We start from the raw sequence: 27,958 nt of genomic DNA, 5'->3' as shown, positions 1-27,958 counted from the left end.
TTGAAGTCAAAACCGGGAATTTTATATACCATCCTCAAAAAGATCACAATGGTCAACATTCGCATTCTGGTTCAACAATCATTCAACACTGCCACAAATACATAATCTAGGTCATATTTATACATTTTCTAGGTCAACATGATGGTATATACAAATTCTAATTCTACTGTCATTTCACTTTACATCATTCAGTACTTAATGTTCACTCTGCTAATATCATCTCTGGTACTGGCAGTGGAGTTATCGGCAAATTGGTTTTTATGCTAAATCAGATGCATTTCTAAAGAGCCATGTTTTCAGTTCATGTTTAAAGCTCTTTCTTTCGGTTATCTGATGTAATGATTCAAGAAAGGAGTTGCACAGCTTGGGTCCTGCTATGGAAAACATTTAGGGCCGGATTTTAAATCACTTATGCACGTAAAACCCGGGCCTTACGTGCGCCGGACCAATTTTCAAAGGGCCTGGCTGTTATGGTTAATGGTGTTTGGGTGGATCCTTGGACACTGTGGCAGCTGACCATGCCCACAGGGGGCAGTCCCGTGAGGGACCACGGTGTCAGGCTAGACTTCAGACAGACAAACACAGATTTGAATCTTTTATTAGACAGTTTAGGTGACCACCAGAGGTGGCAGTAGTGGTTGTAGAGCCCGGCTGGGTGCGTCTCACACAGAGCGCTGGAACAGCGGATCCTCTGCAGGGCAGTGCTGTAGTGGAAAGAGACTGAGAGTTATGAGCACACAATAAGATAAACATTCAGAGTCCCAATGTAGAAATAGGGGAAGCCCCGAGACAGGGAGAGCAGGCCCTCGAGGAGCGAGTACCTGATCCCTTAGAGCAGAGAGACTTGGTAGCGTTGTATTCACTTAGCAATAAGAGAGATTCCACTAGACGAGAGGTCTGGCACCGGAGCAGAGAGCAGGCCCGCGAGGAGCAAGTACCTGATTCCAGTGAAGCAGTACTGTGGAGAGAGATGGTATCTGTACTCACTGAAGGTAACTGTAAGTTAGTTCTTCGAAGTAGAAGGGTAGAGGTTGCAGGCAGTGACACAGGGAACATGGGCCCTCGAGGAGCGAGTACCGGTTTCCTGATAGCACCTGAAAGAAGCAGAGAGGCCCCCGAGGAGTGGGTACCCCGTTAGAGGCCCCAAAAGGATAGTAAGAGTTCCAGATAGCGCTGGAGTGGCAGAGTAGCTTAGGAACGGAGAGCGAATCCCATCCGTACGAATCCTGTTGCTAACTCAACGAGCTAGCAAATACTGTAGGCAGATATACCTGGAAGTCGTGACGTCAGAACAGGGGGATGCCCTTGAGGTTCGTGCCAATGTAGTGTTAAAGATGAGGGTGGTGTGTGCGCGCCCTAGAGGTACCTTGAAGGAGAATGGCGGGAGGCAGCACCAAAGCCGGTCCGGGGACGCCGGAGAGAACAGCAGGAATAAGAAGAAGTGACTGTGTTTAGATGCGTCATTTCGCCAGTTGGATAAAAGTTTGATAAGTGCAATAATCCTTCAATTTTTATATTTCACTATAAAATGCAAATTTCACAAAGGGGGGCATTCTAATGCAGCTACAGGATGGCCACATGAATTCCTAGCTCTCTGAGTCATTTGATAGAATCCACTAACACCCATTTTTGATCGATTTTACCATCGCCTTATTGCTAGTTTGCTTTTGTGCGATGTCTGGACCTAAATCTGGTAAAATTGAGGCTTCCTTCACTGTTGCAGTGGGCACTAAGCACTCCAAACAGGACCCTCCAACTCCAGAAAAATATGCACAACCTAAAGGAATGGTGTCAGTTGATCTTGTCTTGGATGAGCTAAAACAATTGATGATGATGATGCTCCCATCTAACATGGATAACACTGCTGCGATTAAAATTGAAGTATCTTCTCTTATGCAGCAAGTTTCTGCTTTTCAAGATAGCCTGGCCAATGTCTAACATAAAACTACGTCACTGATGATGCAAATGGATGTCCTTCCACCCGCGTCACGTAAAATCGAGCAGCTGTGGCAGGACCTTAGAGATTTAGCTAATCGGAATCGCCGAAATAACCTTCGTATATTGGGTATTCCCGAGGGCATGGAAGGTCAAGATATGCTTATATTTCTTATCACCATTATCCCGGCATATCTCAACATTCAATTCGCCTTGAGATTGAGAGGGCGCATCGGCTTCCTTCACGACTGTTGACCAACTCGCGCTCTCTAAGATCGATGATCTTCAAACTAAGATACCCACAAATTTTGGAAATACTATCCACAGCCCAATCCAAAGCACCAGTGTCCTATAAATGTCGTTCCTTGGTGTTTGTGCCTGATTAGCCAAACCACCGCCAAGAAAAGGAAGGCTTTTTTGGCTTACCGACAGCGTTTGCATGCGCTTGGAGCTCGGTTTGGCCTCCTTTTTCTAGCCAGAATGGAGGCTACTTGCCACAATAAAACTCAATCCTTTGACTTCCTGGATGAATTGAACTCTCTTCTCTCTACGCTATGATTACATGAATGGACTTAACATAAGACCTTTGTCCTTTCTTGACCCAGACACAATATTTGGAGATTGTTTTGCTCACACTATTCTTATTTCTTACATGCAACAGAAGGACTTGTTTGACACGTTATGACAGTTTATTATCTCAAATTATTGCTCCGAGAGACATTTAAGGATACATGGGGAATGGGTTCTTGGTGGGCTTATACATTCTGCCAGAGGCCCATTCTGTTCAAGCTTTGCCTGTCCCCATTCTTATGGGTCTGTTTTGTTTCTTCTTTGCTGTATATTTTTCTTTCTTTCTTGCCTTCGAGATAGCTATCAATATGCTTTTATATTGTCATGTGATCCACAGTTTTTGTTTTTCCCAGTTGCTGCTGTGCTGGCTATGTTCACTGTTTTTTGTTTTAAAATCATGACTGCTATATCTGATTTTCTTGTGGTTTAACTGAATGTCAATGGTCTTTCACACCCAATAAAATGCCAAAAGGCTCTATGATACTTGAAATCTTTGAAATCTGATTTCGCTATGTTGAAGGAAACTCACAACTCCTCTATAGAATCTTACATTTAGACAATATTGGATTGGGGAAGAAGTTGGTTTTTTTTTTTTCCTCCTGCGATTTAAAAAAAAAAAAAAAAAAGGGTGTAACCATTTTATTTCATAAGCGCCTAGAAGTTAACATTTTAAGCCAATCTGCTGATACTGATGGCAGGCCTCAGCCCTGGTTACAATCGGAATGAAAAATTTACCTTTCTTAATTTGTTTGTGCCAAATTCGGATGATCTGTCCTTTTTTTTTCAGGGTGTCTCATCCCATATCATATCTTCCAAAGTAGTGATTGGGGGAGATTTCAATCAGCCCTTGGATCCTATTTTAGATCAACTAATTCCAAGGTATCCTACTCCAAATCACAAAAAGTTATCAAAGGTATCATGGATTCTTGTGACCTGGTTGATCCGTAGAGGCTACTGATAGACTATACCTTTTTTTCCTTTCTTCACTCCTTTCCAGAATTATTTTCTGATTTCTGGCTCATTGCTTTCTGATGTTACTTCTGCTACAATTCTTCCTATTTTGATTTCAGATCATGCTGCTATGGCTCTTCATGTCGTTTTTTCCTCTCCAAAGTGGGAAGGCCATCTGTGGCAGTTTGAGATCCTTTTGGGAGGACCCTGCTTTTTCCAACCACATTCAGGGGAAAACTGATGATTTTTTTCTCACATAACATCATATCTGATGTCACCTTTCCCACTGTTTGGGCAATGTTCAGAACTACCATTTGTGGGGAAATAATTAGCTATAATATTGCTGCCCATAGGAAGCTCAGAAAAAGTTTAGCCTGCAAAAAGAGGATGATCGGTTGAAAAAGGCCTATATTTTGCATTCTGATCATGTTACATCTTTCTCTTTAGAGGGCAAAGTATTATTACAATAAGCTGTTAAGTATGCAAGCTGGGAAATGGTTGTTTGTCCAGAAGGCTCACTACTATTCTGAAAATAATAAATGTGTTCATCTTTTATTTATTTATTTATTTAATTCTTTTATGTACCGGCCTTCATGATATGGATCATATTAGGTCGGTTTACATAGAACCTGGGGGGTAACATTCATTAACGACAGATTAACAAGATGTTATTAACAGGATGTAAAGTTACATTTAACAAGGTGTAGCAAACTTGGAATCTGGAAAAGGAGACTAGGAAAGAGGAAGAGAGAGATAACTATTGTGAATATATAGGACTTCGCTACATATATAGCGAGGAGAGTTTAAAATGAGAGGATCCTAGGTTTGGACTGATTATAGGAAAGCTTGGCGGAAAAGCCACGTTTTGAGTTTTTTCCTAAATGTTTGTAGGCAGGGTTCCAGTCTGAGGTCCGGTGGAATAGTATTCCAAATGGTAGGTCCTGCTATCGAGAATGCTCATTCTTTAGTGGCTGTATGGCGTGATGCTTTGGCTGAGGGAACGTGTAGAGCTCCTTTGTACAATTCTCTAATCGGTGTGGAGGAGGTGTGGAGTCTGAGAGGGATCTGGAGGTCAAGCTGGAGTTGTTTGTGAATAGATTTGTGGATTATGGTGAGGGATTTGTATAAAATTATTTGGTTTATTGGTAGCCAATGTAGGTTCCGGAGGACGGGAGTGATGTGGTCTCCACGATTAGTGTTTGTCAAGACTCTGGCTGCCGCATTCTGTAGCAACTGTAGTGGTTTTGTGGTTGAGAGGGGAAGCCCCAAGAGAAGTGCGTTACAATAGTCAATCTTGGCGAAGAACGTGGTTTGGAGGACCGTCCTGAAGTCGTTTAAGTAGAGGAGAGGTTTAAGCCTTTTTAGGACTTGAAGTTTGTAAAAGCAGTCTTTAGTTATGTTTATGGCTTTCTTTAAATTCAGACAGTTGTCAAGGATCACTCTGAGGTCTCTTACTTGAGTTATTTGGGTAGTGAGGGGGAGCTGAGGTGAGGTAGAAGTGAGGTCCTAGGAGATAAGTGTTTGTCTTGGTGGCATTAAGGACTAGGTTCAGGCTGTTAAGGAGGTGGTTGATAGATTGGATGCAATTTTAGCCAGTTATTTATAGAAAAAGAAGACAAAGAAGTGTATGCATTGATTCACACTGAAGATGGTAATTTACTTACAGATTCTGAAAAACTGAGAGAATTTAGAGATTTTTATTGTATTATGTATAACTCTGAATCTCTTACCTGTGTATATGCTATTAATAGCTTTCTTCCCCAGGTGAGTTATCACTTCCTTAACCTGGACCAGCAAAATGCACTGGATAGTCCTCTTTTGCTGGATGAGATTACTGCAGCCCTACCTACTCTTCAGTGGGGGAAAGCACCAGGTCCTGATGGCTTTTCAGTTGACTTTTATAAAGCTTTTCAGAAATCTGTTTGCCCAGACTTCATAATTATTTTTCTGATCTCTTAGTTGCCTTGGGGTCAAGACCCTCTTTTCTCTGAGGCATGTATAGTAGTGTTGCTGAAACCAGGAAGGGACCCCCAAACTAGTATCCAGCTATAGATCAATCTCATTACTCAATACTGACTATAAAAATTTTGCAATGTTAGCATTATGAATGGCTGATTATACTGGGATTTTGATCCATAAAAATCAATCTGGCTTTATTAAGGATTGCTCTATATCCACTAATTCTCGCTTATTTCTTCACATATTGGAACTAGCCATATTAAACCCCCTCTCCATTGATTGTCCAATCTTTGGATGCTGAAAAAGCTTTCGATAGGGTTGAATGGGATTATCTTTTTACTACTTTACATTAGTTTGGTTTCAGGCCTGGAGTTAGATTTTTATCATCATCATCCTCATGAGATTGCCGGCCTCTGAGCTTTCTTCTCACTTTGATTTGCATAGTTGTACCAGACAGGGATTTTCCCTGTCCCCTTTTCTTTTTAACCTGGCTTTGGAACCCCTTTTGTTAGCAATCCGGCAACATCCTGATATACAAGGTATGGATGTTGGTGATGAAACATACATGCTTTTCGCTTATGCGGATGTCTTATTATATATTAAAAACCCTGATAGCTCTCTTCCCCATCTTTTTTCTCTTAAGAGTTATTCAGCTTTCTCAGGTTATAAGATAAATTGGCATAAGAAAGAATTGTTATTTTTGAATTTGTTGGGTCGGCACATTGATATCTCTGAATGTTCTTTCCAAAGAGTGACAGAGGACCTGAAGTACATAGGTATTTGTTTTTTGATACTCTTTCTGTCACATGCACATATTGTGAATAGTTTCTTTTGCTTATGCTTAAGGACTCATTGCATCATTGTTTCCTCTCTATCTCATATGGTAGGGGTGATTTGATATGATAAAAATGGTACTGTCCCCCTGATTGGAATTTGTTTTTTTTCTATGAGCCCTATCTTTTTTCCAATGACTTTTACAAACAACTGGATAGAATTTTGCTTGATTTCTTTTGTAGCATTATAAACCCCCCAAAATTGCTCTTTCCAAATTAAAGGCGGATAAAAGCAATGGTGGGGTTAATTTTCATGACTTTTATGGTTACCATCAGTCTTATATTTTACAAGTGGATAGCAGACTTCTTGGACATTTCTGATACCCCTATGGCTTTGAACAATGACTGCTCTCTTTTTTCATTTTAAGCTTTACCTGGGATGCTCCTTCCTCGCATTTTTCATAACTCCATTCTGTGCTCTACCCATAGAAAATATTTTGAATTTGATCAGTTGTGGCCCACTTTCGCTTCTAAATGGAAATTTTCAAAATTAGCTTCCCCGTGGTTTCATTCTCACATTAAGTTGATGGGTAAATGCTTGAATTATTTATTTTATTTATTTAAAGGCTTTTCTTTGCCGACATTCGTAAGGCACATCATGCAGCTTACATTGAACTGAAAGGAAGAGATTGGAAGGTGTGGCCAGCTTGCAGAATTTAGTTTTTGATTTCAGTACTACAAGATCATGCCTTATTGCCTATTGATACTCTGTTTAGCCACTTCTCCTTACCTAAATCATTTTTTTGCTCCAATTGTGGTCCTGTCTTGGTTCTGATATTTCTTCTAAATATATTCTGCAGAGTCTTCCTAGATTAATGGTTTTTTTATTGTGATTAAGGCCCTTTGGGTCATTTGGCCTCTAGGATTTATAAACCCATTAAAAGAACAAAGTTTCCTATTTTAAAAGGTTTACAGAAGATATGGCTTACTCTGATGTTAATTGTGGGGATGACAATATGGACTGGTCACGCTTCTGGAATATTTCCTTGTGTATTTCACTGTCTTCCACGTTCATGCTGATTATCCATCAATCACAGTTCAAGTTTATCCCCTAAGGCCACTCTCTCGCATGTTTGTTCGGGTTTTTTTTGTCCACTTGTTCACCAATTTTGTGCTAAAATTTGGGGTACTATATCTCAGATATTACAATTTGAGTGTCCACATAGTGGACTTCAAGTGATACTTCAAGCTTCGGCTTTTCCTTTCTTCTTTCTAGCCCACACAGGAAGCTTTTGGATTTTTTGTTAGCTGTTTTGATTAAAATGATTCTATCTTTCTGGAAGAAAAGTGATTTACTGAATGAACACTATTGGTAGAACACAGTTTGCATGTATTGTGAATATGAAAAGGCAGTTGCTATTAAATTCCACCATCTGGCCTCTTGGATTGGACGATTATTATTATTGGACGATTATTTTTTAACTCACTCTTCGTTATCTGCTAGCAGCGCTTAATTGATGTACAATGCAGAGATTGTAAGCCATTCTCTCAACTGTTTTGTTTTTCGTAAGTTTGTTTTTCTCAGTATTAAATTTTATCATCTTGTTTTTGTTGGAATGTATATCGATACTCAAAAACTATTTGAACTTAAATTATATGAGACCTATGATTAAAAATGGGGAGCATTATTAATGCATAGCATTCCTTTGAAATGAATATGGAACAGCTGTTTAGCAAATGCATATAGCTCAATGATAGGGTCTCATTTTAATCGTATTATCAAATACTAGTTTAACCCTGGTTCTCTCTTTTTGATTATTTTGTAACACGGTATCTTTTGGTTTGATTTTTTGTGAATATTTCATTTATACCCTCTTTACCCTGTCAATGGCTATGGCGGAACAACCCTCCACCTCTAGATAGAAGACAGTATTGCTACCCAAGAAGAAGATACCGGCAGTATTCCATCTATGCCCTCATTTCCAATGGTAGCAAAAAACAGGCCATATAACAGAGAGAGGAAGCAGCCTAAGCTTCTACGATAGATGTAGGCAAAAGTAATTCAAAATTATAACTACAATGTTATCAGATCTTCCCTTACCCTCTTAGAAAAACTACCAGTAGGCAAAAGGCTTCAGCATTTTAAATTAGTGTGATCCCAAATAACCACAGACCAATAGCTCCTAAAAATTACACATCAAGGATACCGGCTTAACTTCATCTGTTTCCCCAAGCACTGTTTAGAAAATGAAAAGTTCATGCTTCCAAAACAAGTGCTTTCATCACTTCTACTAGCCAGTGTAGAAGAGCTTGTTCTACTGTAAGAAAATAACTCAGGGTTTTGTTCCAAATACTTTCTGATTCCAAAGAAGACAGGAGGTCTTTAACTTATCTTAGACCAGAAGATTCTCAACAAATACTTGAAGAAAAATTCAGGATGCACTCTTTGGTACTATCATCCCTCTCTGGTAGAGAACAGCTGGCTTTGCTTGCTAGACCTAAAATGCTGAAACTTACATCTTAATTCACAAGACCCACAGGAAATGTCTGTTTTTCACCATACTAAAAGAGCACTCTTAGTGCCCAGAGTTTTCACAAAATGTCTTGTATTTGTTGCTGATCACTTATGTTTCTGTTTTGCTGTACATAGATGATTGGCTCATGTCTGGCCAACCTCTTCAGGAGGTTAAATCATCCATTTTCCTTACAATGAATACACTTTAGTCCCTAGGATTTATAATCAATAAATAATCAGTCTTCAGAAATTCAGTTTGAAACCATCTTATGTAATTGTCTTCACAGGGACTCAGCCTTTCAGCCTCAATGGAGAGCAGAGGAATTATAAAAAAATAATCATACTGATTAGGGACCAAAGACATGTCTCTTCCCTCCTTTTCATGAAATGTTAAGACACATAATAGCAACAGGCCATATCACCTCTTTCACACACCTTCATGTGAGGAGGCTCAGTGGGAGCTGAAGTTTCAATGGAACCAGCATCTTCAAACCTTGTCAAAGTGGGAATATCCAATGTTGACAACAAATCTCTGACATGATTAGATTGTGCATATCTTTGAAAAGGTCATTCTTTCACCAACCTTAGTTTCAAAAATTTTGAACACTGATGCTAGTAATTAAGGTTTGGGAAACTGATCTGAGAAATTTCTTCTCTTAAGGAACTTGGTCATTAGAAGAGCAGCCCCTTCATATCAACCACCTAGCATTAAGAGCAATCTTTAGTGCTCTGAAAGTGTTCATTCCATGGTTAACAAATGAGTAGTATTGATCCAAACAACCAAGTAACAATGTCAGCCAGCAAGGGAGAGCAGGATCTTAAAGCCTTCATCTGGAAAACTCAAAAATTTGGGATAGGGCAATTTTCTAAGTCTTCTAGCTGTCTGTCTTCTGGGGAACTGGAATCAGATTGCAGAAAGATGGTTGTCAGCTACGACCATATGAATATTGCTACACAACCATATATCACAGGAGCTTTTTCCCTTTAGGACACTTCACAAATAGACTTTTTTGCAATGTACCTCAACAGAATTCCCACAGACTGTACCAGTAGACCAGCAAAGAACAATTAGCAAAAGATACTTTCTCAATTTGGTGGAACATAGGACTTTTCTACATTTCCCCCAATTATTCCTATTCAAAAATTGAGATGGAGATCATGTGATAGCCCACTATTGGCTTTGTCAACTGTCATTTCCCTGGCTCAAATACTTGGCTATACTCAGCCACCAATAAGATTGGATATTATCATCCTTCCTCATGTAGTGCAGTGGGAATCTTCTCTATCCCAGCCTCCAGTTTCTGGCCCTTAATGGCTTGGATATTGAAAGTCCACTAACTTTGTCCATGCAGTTACCTACCTCGGTAAAGAAAACTTTCTTTGCCTCAGGAAAGCACTCTACCAGAAGGTCTTATGACTAAATGGAAGAGATTTACTCTCTGGTATTCCAAATTCAATCAGGACCTCTTCAGGTGTCGCATTCATTTTTTTCTTGCATATCTACTAAGCCTTTCCAACTCCGGTTTGAAAGATTAACTCAAAGTTCACTCTAGCCTCACAGCATACCATGAAAGTTTGGAAGGTGTTCCTATTTCCCATCAACATTCCATCACCAGATTTATGTAAGCTCTCATACATCTGAAATCTCCAATAAAGGATCCTTTGTATTTAAATTTAGTCTTTGCTAAACTCATAGAACTGCTTTTTAAATCTTCAATAATGACAGAACTAAAATTGTTTTCATTTTTAATGTTACTTAGTTTTATACTCTTTGTATTCCGTTTTTTCACAAGAGTAGTTTTGAACTCATCTTAAATTTCTCCCAAAATTGGTTTCTCAATTTCATATAAATCAGTCCATTGTCTTGAAATTATTTCCAAGACCACACCACCACCTTACTACATAAAGGTGAGCAGGCTCTTTAATAAATTGAACTAAAGAAGAGATTTACTTTTCTATTTGCAAAGGATGTAGTTCCCACAAAAAGTCCTCACTTTTTATTTATTCCTTTTAGTCCAATCAAGGGTTTTCCAGTTATAAAGAGAGCTCTTTCTATTTGGATCTCTGACTACAGCACTTACTGCTACATCCAAGCAGAACTGCATCTTCAAACTAAAGTAAAGGCCTATCATATCAGGATTGTATTATTTAGCACATTTGTACTGTGCTTCCATAGAAGATGTCTGCAAAACTACTACATGATCTTCTATTTATATTTTCAGTGCTGATTACTACCTAGAGACTGTCATTGCAGCAGCTTTGGACAGGCAGTTCTTCAATGTCTATGTAATTCCTTCAGCACTACACTCCATCTTCAAGCAATATAGACTGGTTGCAGTGATCTACTATTAACATGCAAAAACAACTAATCATATGCAACACTTATCTTGGGAATTCTCACCAGTAGTGCTCAGTTTATCTTGCTTGTCCATGGAGACAACTAAGTAGCTTTCCTGTAACAGGTATTCTCTGTAGACAGTGGGATAAATCAGCCACACATTCCTTCCTATCTCCTCTTTTAAATTTGAAGCTTAGCTTGATATTAGGACTGAGGTGGCTTGTATGACTGGCAGGCAGCTGTATGCGAAGGTTCTTGCATGCTTAGAAAGATCTTGATGTTTCTGAGCTTTGAGAAAGCTTTTCCATCTCGGTGCCATCAGATGACATCACCCATTTTGTGTGGGTGATTTATCCTGATGTCTGCGAAAAATATTACAGGTAAGCAATTTGGCTTTCTTCTCTCCACCCCACCTCCCCCATGCTGCTTTCCCAGCCCCAAATCTGGCCAAAGATGCATCTTCTTCTTCACTGGATATTGTCTCCTTGAATAAAAATATCAATTTATGAACTATAACAAAAAAAATCTCCTTTTTTTTTTTTCCCAATTGTTACATAGGTTTCTAATCGTTGGCATTTGCTTTTCATAGGTGCTTTCCATAGGTACTGTTGCCTCTGTTTGGGTAATTTATATGTGAGTAAACTAGAACTGTGTGTAATTTGTTTTATGTTGTATAATCATTTTCATGCTTGTTAGATAACTTTTTTTCATTAAGTGACCAGATAGCTGGAACATTGCAGTGGTCATGTCCCTGACCTGAACATCCTAATATTTACATTGAACATGGCTGTTTCCCTTAAATTGGGCCTTGTGCTTTTATCTACTGGAATTTTTCATGCATTTGCAAGAGTATATCTTTTAAAATATTTTTCATTATAAAGCGTCTTTTATCCAAGTAGAATAGCTACCAGCTTCACTGGCATCAAAAACTTACAGTAGAGTTGGTGCTGCATATCAAAGCAGTTCTTTTCAGTGCTAGGCTATTATGAGAGTGTATGGAACAGAAAAACAAAACAAGATTTGTTACCCAGTTATTACCTAGGGTAGTAGATTGGGAATAGAAGAGAGTTAATGACTTGCCTGCAGAGCTGTTTTCAGTTTAATTCCCAGTGCTGAGCCTTAAGACATCACTTCCTAAGTACTCATCAATACTGTAAAATTGTTCTTTTGTAACCACACTAGAAATCTTTTCTTTAATTTTTACAACATAAGAAATTGCCATGCTGGGTTAGACCAAAGGTCCATCAAGCCCAGCATCCTGTTTCCAACAGAGACCAAACCAGGCCACAAGAACCTGGCAAATACCCAAACACTAAGAAAAACCCATGCTACTGATGCAGTTAATAGCACTGGCTATTCCCGAAGTCAACTTGATTAATAGCAGTTAATGGACTTCTCCTCCAAGAACTTATCCAAACCTTTTTTCAACCCAGCTACACTAACTGCACTTATCACATCCTCTGGCAACAAATTCCAGAGCTTAATTATGAGTTGAGTGAAAAAGAACTTTCTCCGATTAGTCTTAAATGTGCTACTTGATAACTTCATGGAATGCCTCCTAGTCCTTCTATTATCCGAAAGTGTAAATAACCGTCTGAAAGTGTAAGAGTGGTGGCTCTCTTAAGAGGCTCAAACGGAGCTCTGCACATGCCCTTGAGGACCAAGTTAAGGCTCCAGAAGGACATACCTTACGAACAGGGGGGGGCATAAATGCTTCACTCTGCGGAGGAAACGTACCACATCCAAATGCACAGCCAGAGGTGTTCCATGGACCTTGCCCCTCAAGCAGCCCAAAGCAGATACTTGTACTCTGATGGAACTAAAGGCCAAACCTTTTGTTAGGCCTCTGTAAAAAGAACAGAATCTGCGCCTCTGAAACTTGCTGCTGATTATTATTATTGTGCTGCCTATTCTAATGTTGTATTTCCTCTAAACCCTTAATGCAAATATGCTACTAAACCCACTATAGTCATACAGAAGACATTGGAGCAAAGCCTATTTCTATTTATAGAAGACCACTGTTAACTTCAAGAAATCCCTTATGCTAATTAGTATATTTGGGCTCTGAGAACCTTTGATATGTTCCAAGACAAAAATGGTGTTCTGTCATTAGAATAGATCAATACATTTTAAAGAACATACATACTGTATGCACCTTGAGCTACCAGTGAAGAGGCATGAACCAAATACACAAATTAAATATGAATATAGGTGGTAATTTGTTTTACTGGTCTGTGGTTCTTTCACTATGGATTTGATTCATCCCCAAGGTTTAGGTCTCCATTTGTCAAACAATTACAGATATTCAGATTTTGCCAAGTATCAAGTGTTGTAAAAGGGAATCATTGATGGAAAATGTAGAACTGACAAAATTGTATGTGGCACAAACAGAAAACAGCAATTTGGGGCAAGAGGAGGCAGAACCACCATAGATGCTGTATTAACCACGAGGGGTTATTCACGTAATTTTGTCTCCTGGAGGCCACCATCCTGACTATATTTACTCTTACTTAGAGCAGAAGCAATTTCTTGGTCCTGCCTTTATCCCCTTGTAGCTCCCATTATATCCTATGGAAGAAAAAATATGGTCTTTTCCTTCTCATGGGATATGGGAGCTGGTGCTATGCCACCACTTGCCCTTTTTGCTGTCTCATATTCAGTTGGAATAGAATATGAAAAGTATCATGAAAGAGACTTTAAACTTCAGTCTCAAAGCTGTTTTTGAATGCTTTTAAAGACATGAGTACTGCAAGGGTTGAAGCACATTGTAGCAGTTGTCTGTTTAAAAGAGGCTTTCACAATTTCTACTTGGTAGCCAAACATCACAATACACTGACCACACATGCCCACCCATTAAAATATTATCCTGTATCACTCTTGCATGCATTTATTATCCAGACCTATTTTGCATTATGAACTTGCATTCCAGACCTCAGATCCTGCAGTCACACATACCTCACAATCAGGCCGATACAGTAAAAGTCGCGGGAGAGCGGGCGAGCGACTTAGTATTCAAATGAGGGCCCGTGGTAAAAAGAGGCGCTAGGGACACTAGCGCGTCCGTAGCACCTCTTTTTTTTGACAGGAGCGGCGGCTGTCAGCGAGTTTGATAGCCGACGCTCAATTTTGCCGGCGTCGGTTCTCAAACCCGCTGACAGCCACTGGTTTGGAAACCGGACGCTGGCAAAATTGAGCATCCGGTTTTCAAGCCACGGGCTGATTTAAATTTTTTTTGGTTACCCAGTTATTACCTAGGGTAGTAGACTGGGAATAGAAGAGAGTTAATGACTTGCCTGCAGAGCTGTTTTCAGTTTAATTCCCAGTCCTGAGCCTTAAGACATCACTTCCCAAGTACTCATCAATATTGTAAAATTGTTCTTTTGTAACCACACTAGAAATCTTTTCTTTAATTTTTACAACATAAGAAATTGCCGTGCTGGGTTAGACCAAGGGTCCATCAAGCTGGTATCGCCATGATATTAAGTTGGAGGGTGTACAGAAAAGGAGTTTTTACTGCTTTTCTGTACACTTTCCCAGTGCCAGCAGAAATGAACGCCTACCTTTGGGTAGGCGCTAATTTCTGAAAGTAAAATGTGCGGCTTGGCTGCACATTTTACTTAATGAATCGTGTGGGAATAACTAATAGGGCCATCAACATGCATTTGCATGTTGCGGGCGCTGTTAGTTTTTGGGGGGGTGGCCGTGTGTTTTCAACGCACTATTACCCCTTACTGAATAAGGGGTAAAGCTAGCGCATCCAAACGCGGGTTAACAGTGCACTCCACTGGAGCACACTACTGTATCGGCCTGATAGAACCTATAGAACAACCACAAAATTCACCGAACAGATTATTTTTGTGGGGGTGGGGCTTATGAAGTTTAACACCCCACCTCTTTGGGAGGGGAAGGATTTGAGATTATGCACTTTGTGGACCATTCTTCCCTGAAGTGAAGCAACAGAATGTCATAAGGCTGATAAAGAGAAAAATGAGTAGTAAGTGAGGATGCTGTACATGCAACACAAACAGCAGTAGGTGCAAAGCAAGCAGCACATATAACTTTTCCTTCAATAAAGGGGCTCCTCTTCCCTTCAGGGCACACTACATGGAATGCATGCGTGCACTGCTGGTAAGCATGAATTGGAAGTTAGTAGCTTTGGGGGAGGTTGTTGCATGCTTTAAAGTTCTGGGCAGTTGGGGGGGTGGGAGGGGAGATAAGTGGGAAGAAATTAAAGTACAAAGGACAAGAATTACACTAAGAAGAATGTAAGGCAGGATGTACACAAGAGTACAGTAATACAATTTAAACCAGAAAGATGCATCTGGACCACATTTTTTTTGTTCACTAAATGTAGGACTTTCCTTTGCATGCCCAAATCACAGAAAGGAAACAAGACCACGCTGGTGCATACAAACAAGAACAATGGAGGAACAGAAGGAAAGAGCATACACCATGGAAAAGCTGGGAATAACAGGGGAAAATAGCAAGTGCTACACCAGCATGTTAGACACCAAGGAGCAGACATTTGCAAACACACAAACACACACATAAGGGAAATATGGGGTGAATCTCTTCAATCAGCTGTAGCTGATCTTCAGTCCATCATATACCTGAGGCTCTTCCATTAACCAGCTTTTATTGTTTTTAGATAGTGTGATGTTTTAGCTATTTGCGGTTACTTGCTTATTTGTGTTTATATTTTTGTTTTATGTGACTTTTATAATACAGGGTGTTTCAAAAAGATGGACCCACGTGAAATATATTGCTTTGAAATTGGATCCATCGTTTTGAAACACCCTGTATGTTAATGTTTTGTTGTGACTCTCTATAGGCAGGATAGAAATAGTTAAAATTAAGTGTTGGGGCATCATTGCCCTTCCACTAAAGCTTCCTAGTTATTAGGAGACAGGGTGCCCCACTCTGCTTCCTCAGCCTTCCCCTGCCCCTAGACTGAGTAGTATTATGACACGGTCTAAGTCAGTCTGTAAAATATCAAAAATATGACAATGTATAGTGATGATCCAGGTGATTCATGCTCTCTCTTGACAGCACACATTGGATCCATCAGCAACTCTTAGTAACCCTACTTTTCTCACTAGGAGAAAACATGTACCATATTTTTTATTTATATGAAATTGATAGAAGATCCACTGGGGTAGTTGTCCACACACCAGTCTGGTCCTGGATGATTAGCTGCAGGTCACCTTGTGGATAGTAGCTGGGCTTAGCTGAACTGCTGGCCTTTGTGGCTTTTTCAGATAATGAGCATAAATTTGTGATTACTGCATATTTATACTGTATCCAGTGCTATCACTAAGACACAGTACATTACCATCTTTAAAGGATCACATCTGTTTATCCTCTTTTGACTGTGCAGAGGGGCATTCCTGTGTGCTTTTGTAATTGTAAACAGTCTACAAAGAAAAGAGAGTGGGTGCCAGTAGTCATACTTCTTCCAAATGTGTCCATTTGTGTACATGATATGGTTACATGAATGCATATGTGTTTAGAGGCAGTGCATCCCTCTTTAGAACAGGGACAGCTCAAAGTGTGTGGGGCATCTTATTTATTTATTTAGAGGTTTTTATATACCGCAGTACGTAAAATATACATCACCGCGGTTTACAATTAACAATAAATTAGCAACAAGGCTTTACAAATAACAGAATTAATAAATATTAATTACATATAACAGGATTAACAGCAAACAGGCTGTATCGATTGTAGACCATCCATAAGGAGAGTGTTTAACATACAATAATGATATTGTAGGCATAATATCATTTATTATCATATAGGGCAATAATGCAGTATGTCTGATTGTTGCCGAAGGTGGCAGAGTGCTGGCAGAGTAGAGTTGGTGAAAGCAGAACTCCCTTCTATTATGGCATGACTGCTGGGGTTGCGGGTTAGATAATGCACCGACAGAGCCTTGCATGTAACAGATGAGGCTTCTCTGCCTCTAGCCTTGCTGTCATGTTGAAGGGATGCTGTTAGCACAGGGATTGAGAATTGTGTGTGGCTAAGACCCTGTGAATGTTGCCTTTTCATGGACTACCAGTGAAGGAAGGAGACCGAAATTTAGATGTAAAAAGTAGATATATACATTTGTTTGAAACAAAATGGGAAATTTTTACAGATTTCCTGTTTTGTTTTAATTCATTTTTATAGTGAGCAAAATTGTTTTAAAAGCTTTACAATTGCCAACAACAAATTAAAAAAAAAAAAAACACCCTCCTGCCCGATTTAGTTCCCCAGACCCTCTTACCATATTTTTTTTCTTCATTTGGATGCTCCTGGCCAACTGGTGGTATACTTAGAAATGGTGCTGGCAGACTGAGGCCAGTGCCAATCCAGACCTAGGTCCAGTGCCATTTTGTATGGAAGATGTTAATGGTGCCAACCTCTGTCTGCCAGCACCATTTCTAAGCATATCACCAGCAGGACATGGAACGGGCATCGCTCTTGGCCTGTGAAGAAAGGAAAATATTCAAGGTGGTCAGGGGCATCAAAGAGGAAGCTCCTTTTTCCAATGGTGCCTGGTTTTTGTTTTTTTTTTTCATTATTTCTTTAATTTATAAATTTTGGTCATTTGGGGTTTTTTTGTTTTAAATAAGACATGAAACAAATGAAAAGAAAATGAAAAAAGTCTGCATATCTCTAGGCAAAAATTAGCTTGTTTAAGTCATTCATGGATTGTTTGGGGTTTTTTCTCTTTATTCTCTGAGTGCTGGAGTTTTGAGAAGGGGCAAATTTTTGGAGTAAGCAAATGAGTGGATTTATGATTGAAGTATAGGCAAGTGGTCTTGGCTTCTTTACCTTGTTACATGCCAACATTGTGACCTGTGCACACTCAGTGGTTTCCTTGCATTTTTCTGTAGGGCAATGCTTCTCATCCATGTTTTTGTTTTGTTTTTACTTTGTGGCCCACTTTCAAGTTTGCTTGATCTTTGTGGCACATTGAACTAAATGTTTCACAATCCTAGCTCTCCCTCCCCCCCCCCCCCCCTTTCCTCCTACCAGTAGGAGAAAAGTACTTTTTATCTATGTGCGTTTCATTTTCTGACGTTAGTCTGTCTGAACATGTGGGCTCTGCAAAATTAAGAACATAAGACTTGCCGTACTGGGTCAGATCAAGGGTCCATCAAGGCCAGTATCCTATTTCCATCAGTGGCCAAGCCAGGTCACAAGTACCTGGCAGGATTCCAAGCTGCTTATCCCAAGAATAAGCAGTGGATTTCTGCAACTCTGCCTTAATAATGTTTTATGGACTTTTCCAGGTTATCTAAAGAAAGGGGTTTTGTTTAATCAAATGCAACTTCTTTCAAAAAGTGTCTAAAATAAGCATTCAATAACAAACTGCTGACTTATAACACACTGATTCGATGTAATATATAATTTATAATATGTAGGACCATCACAAACCCACACTCAGGTTACTTAATAATTATTCACCCTTAATGCATGTATAGGTCCAGTTTTAATCATCAGTCCACTTCAATATGATGTAAAAATAACTAAATATTTTTTTAACATTTTTTGTCTTGCAAATAAAATCAGAATGCATATGAATAACTTCCCTGCATATCTTTTTTAAGGGGAAGATGGATTCCTTTCACCAATTGAGTACTAACTTCATTGTGTGTCCCCTGGTCTTTGTAATTTTTGAAAGAGTAAACAACTGATTAACATTTACTCGTTCTATTCCACTCGTTATTTTATAGACTTCTATCATATCTCCCCTGAATAATCTCTTCTCCAAGCTGGAGTCCTATCCTCTTTAGTCTTTCTTCATAGGGGAATTGTTCATCCCCCTTTATCATTTTGGTCAGCCATCTCTGTACCTTTTCTAATTCTGCTATATTTTGTTTGGAGATGTGGTGACCAGAATTGCACACGATACTCAAGATGAGGTCACATCATCGAGTGATACAAAGGCAATATGATACTGTTTTATTCTCCATTCCTTTCCTAATAATCTCTAGCATTCTATTTGCTTTCTTGACCTCTGCTGCACACTGAGCAGAAGATTTCAATGTATTTTCAATGATGATACCTAGACCTTTTTCCTGAGTGGTGACTCCTAATGTGGAACCTTGCATTATGTAGCTACAATTTGGGTTACTGTTCCCTAAGTGCATCACTTTGCACTTGTCTGCATTAAATTTGCCATTTGTATGCCCAGCCTCCTAGTTTTGGAATGTCCTCTTGCAATTTCTCACAATTCTCTTGCAGTTTCAACAACTTTCAATAATTTTGTGTCATCGGTAAATTTGATCATCTCATTTGTTTGGATTTCGAGGTCGTTTATAAATATATTAAAAGGCAGTGGACTCAGAACAGATCCCTAGGGTACTCCACTATTCACCATTTCGTATTGAGAAAATTGACCATTTAGACCTCCTATCTATATTCTACCTTTTAATCAGTAGGCAATCCACAATAGGACACTGCGCCCCATCCCATGACTTTTTAATTTCCTAAGAAGTCTTTCATGGGAGACTTTGTCAAATGCTTTCTGGAAATCCAGGAACAGTATATCAACTGGCTCAACTTTGTCTATATGTTTATTTACACCCCCAAACAAGTCTTCACACATTCAGAAGTCCCAAGTGACCTGTTTATTGCTAAAACCAAAGGCCTTTACTCAGTTCTTATCCTCCTTGACCTGTCTGCTTCTTTTGACACTGTTGATCACCACCTTCTCAACACTGTCCTCACTTGAATTTCAGGACTCTATCCTGTCTTGTTTCTCTTCTTACCTATCCTATCGCACTTTTAGTGTTTCCTCTGGCAGATCCTCTTTGCCATCTCATTATCAATTGGTGTGCCACAGGGTTCTGTCCCTGACCCTCTTCTCTTCTTTGTATGCTAATTCCCTGGGTTCTCTGATTTCCTGTCACGGCTTTCAATACCATCTTTATGCTAAATATTCCCAGATTTACCCCTCTACACCAGAAATTTACCTTCTCTACACCAGAAATTTCATTAGGAATCCAGTCCCAGATCTCAGCCTGCTTGTCTAACATTGCTGCCTAGATGTCCCTCTTCCACTGTAAAATCATCATGGCTAAGATAGAACTCCTTATCTTTCCCCCCCAAGCCCACCTCCCTTCTTCCTCCCATCTCTATTTCTGTGGATAACACTGTAATCCTCCCAGTTCCTCCGCCCATACTTTTGGATTCATCTTCATGCACCCTCTCTTGCCTCATTTAAAGCCTGTTTAAAAACTCATGTTTTTGAGACAGCTGTTAAATCTTAACCCCTGATTTGTCCCATTTACAGCTTCATTAAATTTTAATCATTGTCTTAATAAATATAATTCCCCAAGTCTCTCTTCTGTATGTTTGTCTTGATTAGATTGTAAGCTCTACTGAGCAAGAACTATTACTACTTTTGTACAGAGCTGTGTACATCAAGTGGTGCTATAGAAGTGTTAAGTAATAGTAGTAAATAGTTGTAGGATATTTTCCACTGAGTTGTATTCCTTGTAAGACAAATTTCCAACCTTTGATGTTTCTGGCTTCCTTTTCTGGTTCAGTCTTGCTCTCTTCCATCCCCTACCCCCTCTCATTCTTTGGTCTTATCTCTGTTCTGTTCATTTTTTTCACTCATGTCCACCTTGCTTTATTTCAGTTCACTATTTCTTTTTTGTTTTTTTCTTTGAGTGGATATTTTAATATTTATTTTTTTTAGTCTTTCTACTCTTCCCTTGATTGTCACGTTTCTTTTCTGTCTTTTCTCCCTTCTCTTTCATTCAATCCTCTTCCTCCCAGTATTGCTGCCACCACCAAACATCCCCCCTCCCAAGTCCAGGGTTCTCTCAGTCAATCCCCATCTTCAGTCCTCTGCACCTTCCTCATCACAGGCTCTTTATCCCGCTGAATCCCCCCAATCCAATATTTTCTCACCCTCTCCCCTCAGTTCCTGACCTTTCTCCCCTTTTCCCTGCTCTCCTCCATCTGCAGATCTCTTCCCTTGTCTCTCTCTTCTCAGACCCCTCTCGGCCTGTTTGTCATTTTGCCATCTTCCTCTTCCCAGTACCCAGTCCTTTCTCTCTTTTCATTCTAGATCCTCTTTCCCTCTCCATCATTCTGCCTTTTATCCAGGTACTTTTCTCGCCTCCTCTCCTTCAATCCCTTGTCCTCCTCCCTTTGCCCCCTCCTCATATTTCCCTCTCCCCAACTTCTTAGTTATTCCTTCCTCTCCGTATCATATAGTGTTCACAGTCTGTCGGTTCTTTCCTGCCTCGTATCCAAAGTTTGGTTTTCCTTCCCCTCCCCTATGATCCCCTGGTGGTTCCCACCACCTCCTGATATGGCCCGGCTTGTCATCCCGATCCTCTCCCCATCTGTAACAAGAATGAGGAGCAATGCCTTATATCACATTAGTTCTCCTTTGATTGCAGCTCTGAGTGACTCCCTTCTCCCCTAGGCTGGAGTAGACAGTGCATAAGATCTTTGTACTCCATGCAGCAGGTTGAGGGTGGAGTGTGGTCAGAAGGTGGCTGGAACAGTGAAAAGACTTTGCTCTTCACTGCTGCTGTGAACTCTTTTCCATCACCTCCCCTCCTATCTTCTGCAGTGCTTCCCAGTTGCTGTGGGGCAGGAGAAAAGGGCTGGAGAAAAAAGCAGGATATTTGGTGCATTTTACAATAGAATTAGAGCACCATCTCAGGTGAGAGGCTTACTCTGTGGCTACTACCACCATGACACAGGAAAGATGCTCTGATGGCAGCTGTAGGGGAACTGCTGTAATCAGAGTTGTTTTGCATGTCCAAAATACATATTGAAGCTCCAACGTATTGTAATTTGTCTGATAATGCATTCTATACCTTTGGAGCCCAGCCTGACTCCCATATCTTTCATCATCCATCAGTTTACCTTTATCCAAGTTCCTGCACATCCTCTTCTCAAACTCAGAAAACCATTTTCTTTATTTGCTCCCAAATAGCTATTTACCAATTTCGCCACAGCCTCTTTTTGGGTCTGTAAATGTGTGAATGGACATCTTTGTGAATAGGCCAACATTAACTTTACAAAAGTAGCTGCAATATTTATAGCACTTTAAAAGAATGGGGAGAAAATAGAAAATATCACATTGAAAATTTTATGGGCTTTTAGTGTGATGTCTCTGACAACCCATTTTGATTGATATTTTCCTAGCATGAGTAAACTGAATTTCACTCATTACTTTTTGCAGGAAGAAGCGGAAATTCAAGCGGAACTTGAACGTTTGGAAAGAGTACGGAATCTTCACATACGGGAACTTAAAAGAATAAACAATGAGGATAATTCACAGTAAGCCATTGTTTTGTGTTTTTTATGGTTTGTTTAAAATACTCTACCATAGCATTATGCACAGCCACAAACACCAATGGTGAGGTTAGTTTGATTCAAATTCTGCCTTTGATAGAGGCATGATCTCAAGGTGCTTTATAATTCCATGCTTCAGAAATGAATGGCATCCATTATTGGAGAGATGATCTAACAGCACAGTTTTTATCTCTAGGCTGTATTAAAGCTTAAAAAGTAGTAAGGAAGAGGAGCAATTATTACTGATCTATTACACGTGTGTGAACTGAAATACATTGAGGTAAAATGACTTTTGCCTAGGATGACACACAGTCATTGATAAAAAGGGTTTAGAACTTGGCTCAAGAGTTCTCCTGATTTCATTCGTTTATTGAAAGAGCTTACGTTAGAGAGGAACAATTTCCAAAAGATAACCAATTTTCAAAACTTTATATAGGATTTAATAAGTTAGAAAATTGCATGCTGGTTGTGTTGCAGAAATTAGATGTTCATTGTGCTGGATATGTGCATATGGTGAACAGACATGGCAAAGCTAATAGTTGCATTTGTTCTGTTATGCAACATGCCAAGATTCAGATGACAGCATAATTTCTAATTGCATAAAATATAAGAATATGAAGGCAAATGAAGACAGCAAGGCCCAAATAATCTGCCTATTTCTCCCTTGTTTTTATTGTAATATCACAGACCTTACTCACTCAACCAAAGTTCCTCTATGCTTATCCTTTCTTGAATTTTTATACCATTTTTGGTATCTTTTGGGAGTCAGTGTGTGTACAGCACTCTTTCTATGAAGAAATCCTTTATTATATTACACTTGAATCTACCTCTGATCAGCGTCATAGCATGAGTTCTAGAGATTCTTTACCTCTGAAAATGCTTACCCTTTGAGGTTTTGTAATCTTTCTGCCTTTGGTTCTCTATAAATTGTCTCATTTCATACAGTTAGTGGTTCACACTCTGCATTATTTTGAAAGTTCTTCTCTGGATTGTGTAAGCAACTTCATAAAACAGTGGAGCTATATATGCATACCATACAGCATTATTTTATTTTATTTTTTTTAATGTTTTAATAATTGTATCTGCCCCTTGTTTGTTTGTCCATTGATTTGTAGAGCATATTACTGTATATATGTCACAGTTGTCATAAGTTTGTATATACAGGTATGTAAAGAGAGTTTAGCACTTTATATTCATGAAATAGTCCCTTCATCTTTTAATTAAATACTGATAATCATGACCCTTTTAAAGTTATCATGTTAGGTATTGATAGCAATTACAACAGTAAAGCATTTTATAGTTGACAGAGAAAGTTGACTTTCATATTCTGTCCATAATTATTATTCACATGGTGCTATCAGCATACAGAACATCATATTAGTGCAAAGCCTGTCCCAAGTAGTTTACAATACAAGTGATGGAATAGAGGGAGGTTGTTTATTAGTTGAAGTTCACAAGGAGTAATTCAAACCAGCATCCCTTAAGTTTTGTACTGCTTTGTCTCATTACACTATTAAAATTTAATAAATACTATTTGTTTTTAAGGTTCAAAGATCATCCGACATTAAATGAGAGATATTTATTACTTCATCTACTAGGACGAGGTGGCTTTAGCGAAGTATATAAGGTAAAAAAATCTTTTGCTTGAAAAGATTTAATATTTTAAAGATTGCATAATTCATTATATTTGAAATGAGAGATGGGGGAAAATCCCTGGAACTTTCTTTAAAAGGAAGGGTTGTACCCCCCACCCCCCCCCACCCCCCCCCCCCCCCAAGCCTGGAATGGAAAATCTAGAAATTGTGTATCCTATATTTGGAATAAGAGAACATATTTGTTTTTTGCATATGCACATTTAGAGGAGAGTGGTAAATGGAGCTTACATAAAGAAAAGGTACAATACTAGCAGTGTGCCGCAAAGATCAGTCCTTGAATTCATTCTTTTTAGTATTTTCAATTGATATTGCTGAAGGACTGTTGGAAAAAGCTTGTCTTTTTGTCGCTGACACTAAAATCTGCGACAGGTTTACATGCCCAGGAAAACAGGAGGAGGGCTGTAGTGAAGCTTGGGGGATGGTTTAGAGTCTGGCAGCTGAGATTTAATTTAAAAATGCAGTCATGCATTTGGGCTACAAAAACCAAGGAATTATTAATTTTAATATACTACCATTCTAAAATAATCATAACTGTTCACAATAAATCATATCATCCAAGCAATATAACTAAAAGTTAAAAAAAAAACTAAGTATAAATACATCACAAAACTGCTGAAAACAATCATATAATTCACATCAAATGATAAAAACTAATCTCTTTGATAGTACTGTTTAAATAACCATGTATTTACATTCTTTCCGACCTTCATAAAATTAGACTTCAAGTGAACCTCCATTGGCAACACATTCCATAAATATGGTGTTTGGTAAACAAAAGCTGTCCATCTGTTCATCGCTAATTGGATTTTGGACAGTGGTGAATCTTCAGCAATTGTCCATTAGATTGTAAAGATCTAGAGGGGAGTATAAGAAATTAAAAGGTTAGAAAAGTAGGCAGGAATGTAATGCTTTAAAAGTAAGACCAGGATGTTAAACTTGATCCGACCTAAAATAGGTAACCAATGGAAGTTTGCTAAAACAGGAGACACATGGTCATATTTTTGCAAGCACAAAATAATTTTTCCACCATATTTTTTTGAATATGTAGTTGAGCCAATGTCCCTAAAGGCAACTCCTGTAATGGAACATTACAGTAGTCTAGATAGATTCTGGAGTCTGCACCTTCAAAAGGATAAACACTAAATAAGATGAAGTCTGTCCAGAAGGTGACTACTTAAATGGTCAGTGGTGGTCTTCGTTGTAGAGCATATGGGGAAAGACTTTCAAAGATCTAAACATGTATATCCTAGAGCAGTGGTTCTCAACCTTCTTCCCATCGTGACACAGCTGACAGACCACGCTCACATGTGTGACACACTACTCATTACAATTTATGATGGGAATAAAAAAAAATAAAGGTCCAGTAATTATTTTTATTGTTAAGAATGACACAAGAAAAAGATACATATTCTGTCTGAACAGAAATTGTATAAACAGTAAACATCCCACACCAAAACAGTACCAATTTCCAGCACTTAACAGTAACCACCTTACCTAAGAAAAGGCAACACTGAAAATATTATACCAGGCCTTAAGACACCAATACATCTCCTATCAGGAAAACGGACCAAGTCAGGCTGCTATAGAGCCCTACACAGAAACTATACGCCAGCAGAAAACCTCACCTGAATCACATGTGCTGACCCTCACCTAACAAAGAATAAAGAGACCAAAACACATAACTAGAAGAATGCAGACAAAAACTGAATTGGAAACCGCAACAAGCCAGAGTCTCTGTATGCAGTGCAACAAAGGAAAAAAAGAAACATCATCCATCCTTATAAAACAAATCAAGAAATATAAAATCAGTAGCAGTAAAACCATACTAACAAAAAGAACAGATTATTTCAAAACAGCGGATGAATGAAATATCCAATAATTAAAAACTCATATAAAAAATTTCTAGAAAGCAATAAAATATTTCAAAATAGCAGAAACAAAGACCCAGTAATGAAAAATAAGGATATAAACAATTTTTTGCTCTGCATACCTGGGAACATTTGATATCCAGGTGCCCTGAGATTGTTTTGAATTAGCAGGAGGAGGGATGGTTTGCTTGCAACATTTTCCTCTCTCTCTCTCTCTCCCTCTCTCTCTCACACTGGCTCTCAATCGCTCACATATACACATGCTTTTTCTCTCTCACTTACTTAGGCTCTTAATTACACATTTACACACATGCTGATAACTTTTCAGGCTTACACACAAAGGCTTTCAGTCACACACATACATGCTGTCTCTTTCTCTCACACACAGACTCTTTCACATGCTTACAAATATGCTTTCTCTCTTTCTCTCATTTACACACAGGCTCTCAATCACATACTCACATGCTCCCTCACCTAAACCAGCTCTGTCACACACAGACACACATTTTTATTTTATTTATTTATTTATTTAAAAGTTTTATATACCGCACAATGGGTAGGAAAACTATCCGTCTAGGCGGTGAACATGATTACTTACATACACAATAAGTTAAAAACATTACAATAAGTTAAGACATTACAATTTTACAAAAATTAAACTTGGTACTATAATAAATGGTAAATTACAGCAAATGATAAAATGTTATTGAAGATTGAAGGCTTGAGAGAAGAGATAAGTTTTTAAATGTTTCTTAAATTCTTTGCGGTTTGAAGTTAGGCGGATATAATCTGGGAGAGAATTCCACAGTAGTGGACCAGCTACAGAGAAAGCACGCTTTCGGGTTAGAGATAAAGCAGCAGATCTTACAGAAGGAATTTCCAGTAGACATTTATCATAGGAGCGTAGTTGTCTAGACGGTTTGTAAATTCTTAACAAGGAGCATAGCCAAACACAATCAGTACTGTACAGTAAATTATGGATAATAGACAGAATCTTATATGTTATACGTTGTGGAACTGGAAGCCAGTGTAAATGTTGTAGAACCGGAGTAATATGTTCTCTGCGGGAAACATTGAATAGCATATGGGCTGTCGCATTTTGAACTAATTGCAACGGATGTATGGTAGTTAGAGGAAGACCAAGGTATAGTGAATTGCAATAATCTAGGGAAGTTAGGATTAATGCTTGAGTAATTAGCCGAAATCTTTTGGAAGAAGTAAGGGTTTAAGCTTTTTTAACATATAAATTTTAAAAAAGGATTTTTTTACAATTTCCGATATGTTATGAGTCATATCGAGTCTAGAGTCAATGTATGTTCCTAGATTTCTTGCATGTGCTTTTATGTTTATGATTTGATTGTCGAAGATGAAAGTTGGAGGTGGCTGCAAGGGAGAATCTGGTATAGTAGAGAGATAAATTAACTCTGTTTTGCTTGTGTTTAATTTCAGTCTGTTATGAGAAAGCCATGTTTTAATAGTGGAAAAATATAGCTGTAGGAGAGAGAAAGTTTTAGACCATGTATCAGTAAAAGGCACAGTGAACTGAATGTCATCAGCATAGACTTTAAAGTTTAGATCTAAATGGGCTAAGAGTCGGCATAGTGGAACTAAGTATAGATTGAAAAGGAGAGCAGAGCCTTGAGGTACTCCAGTTGAAGTAGAGTACCAGTCTGATTGACATGCTCTCTCTTCTCTCATTTACACACAGGCTCTCAATCACATACTAACATGCTCCCTCACCTAACCCAGCCCTCAATCACACACATAGAGGTAGATCTTAAAAAAATACGCGCGCACGTACTTTTGTTCACGCCACTGGCGCGAACAAAAGTACACCAGATTTTATAAGATACGCGCGTAGCCGCGCGTATCTTATAAAATCCGGGGTCGGCGCGCGCAAGGCTGCGCAAAATTGACAACCTGCGCACGCCGAGCCGCACAGCCTGCCTCCGTTCCCTCCGAGGCCGCTCCGAAATCGGAGCGGCCTCAGAGGGAACTGTCCTTCCGCGTCCCCCCCCCACCTTTGTTGGGCAAGTTACGCCTGCTTGAAGCAGGCGTAACTTGCGCGCGCTGCCCCG

General features: G+C 39.1%; 1 protein-coding gene across 5 annotated transcripts in view; it reads left to right on the top strand.

Moving 5' to 3' along the window:
* TLK1 (tousled like kinase 1) overlaps window positions 1-27,958 on the top strand; it is a 388,382-nt gene that overhangs the window by 322,071 nt on the left and 38,353 nt on the right. For all 5 annotated transcript variants that reach the window (XM_029605752.1, XM_029605753.1, XM_029605751.1 and 2 more), the window contains 2 exons: window positions 22,245-22,342; window positions 23,903-23,984. In XM_029605752.1, coding sequence (XP_029461612.1) covers window positions 22,245-22,342; window positions 23,903-23,984 — 180 coding nt within the window. The remainder of the gene's footprint in view (window positions 1-22,244; window positions 22,343-23,902; window positions 23,985-27,958) is intronic.

Source organism: Rhinatrema bivittatum, chromosome 6 (genome assembly GCF_901001135.1).
Source record: "Rhinatrema bivittatum chromosome 6, aRhiBiv1.1, whole genome shotgun sequence".
Taxonomy (NCBI): Eukaryota; Metazoa; Chordata; class Amphibia; order Gymnophiona; family Rhinatrematidae; genus Rhinatrema; species Rhinatrema bivittatum.
Note: the sequence above shows the minus strand (reverse complement) of the source record. Positions and strands in the feature narration are given on the sequence as shown.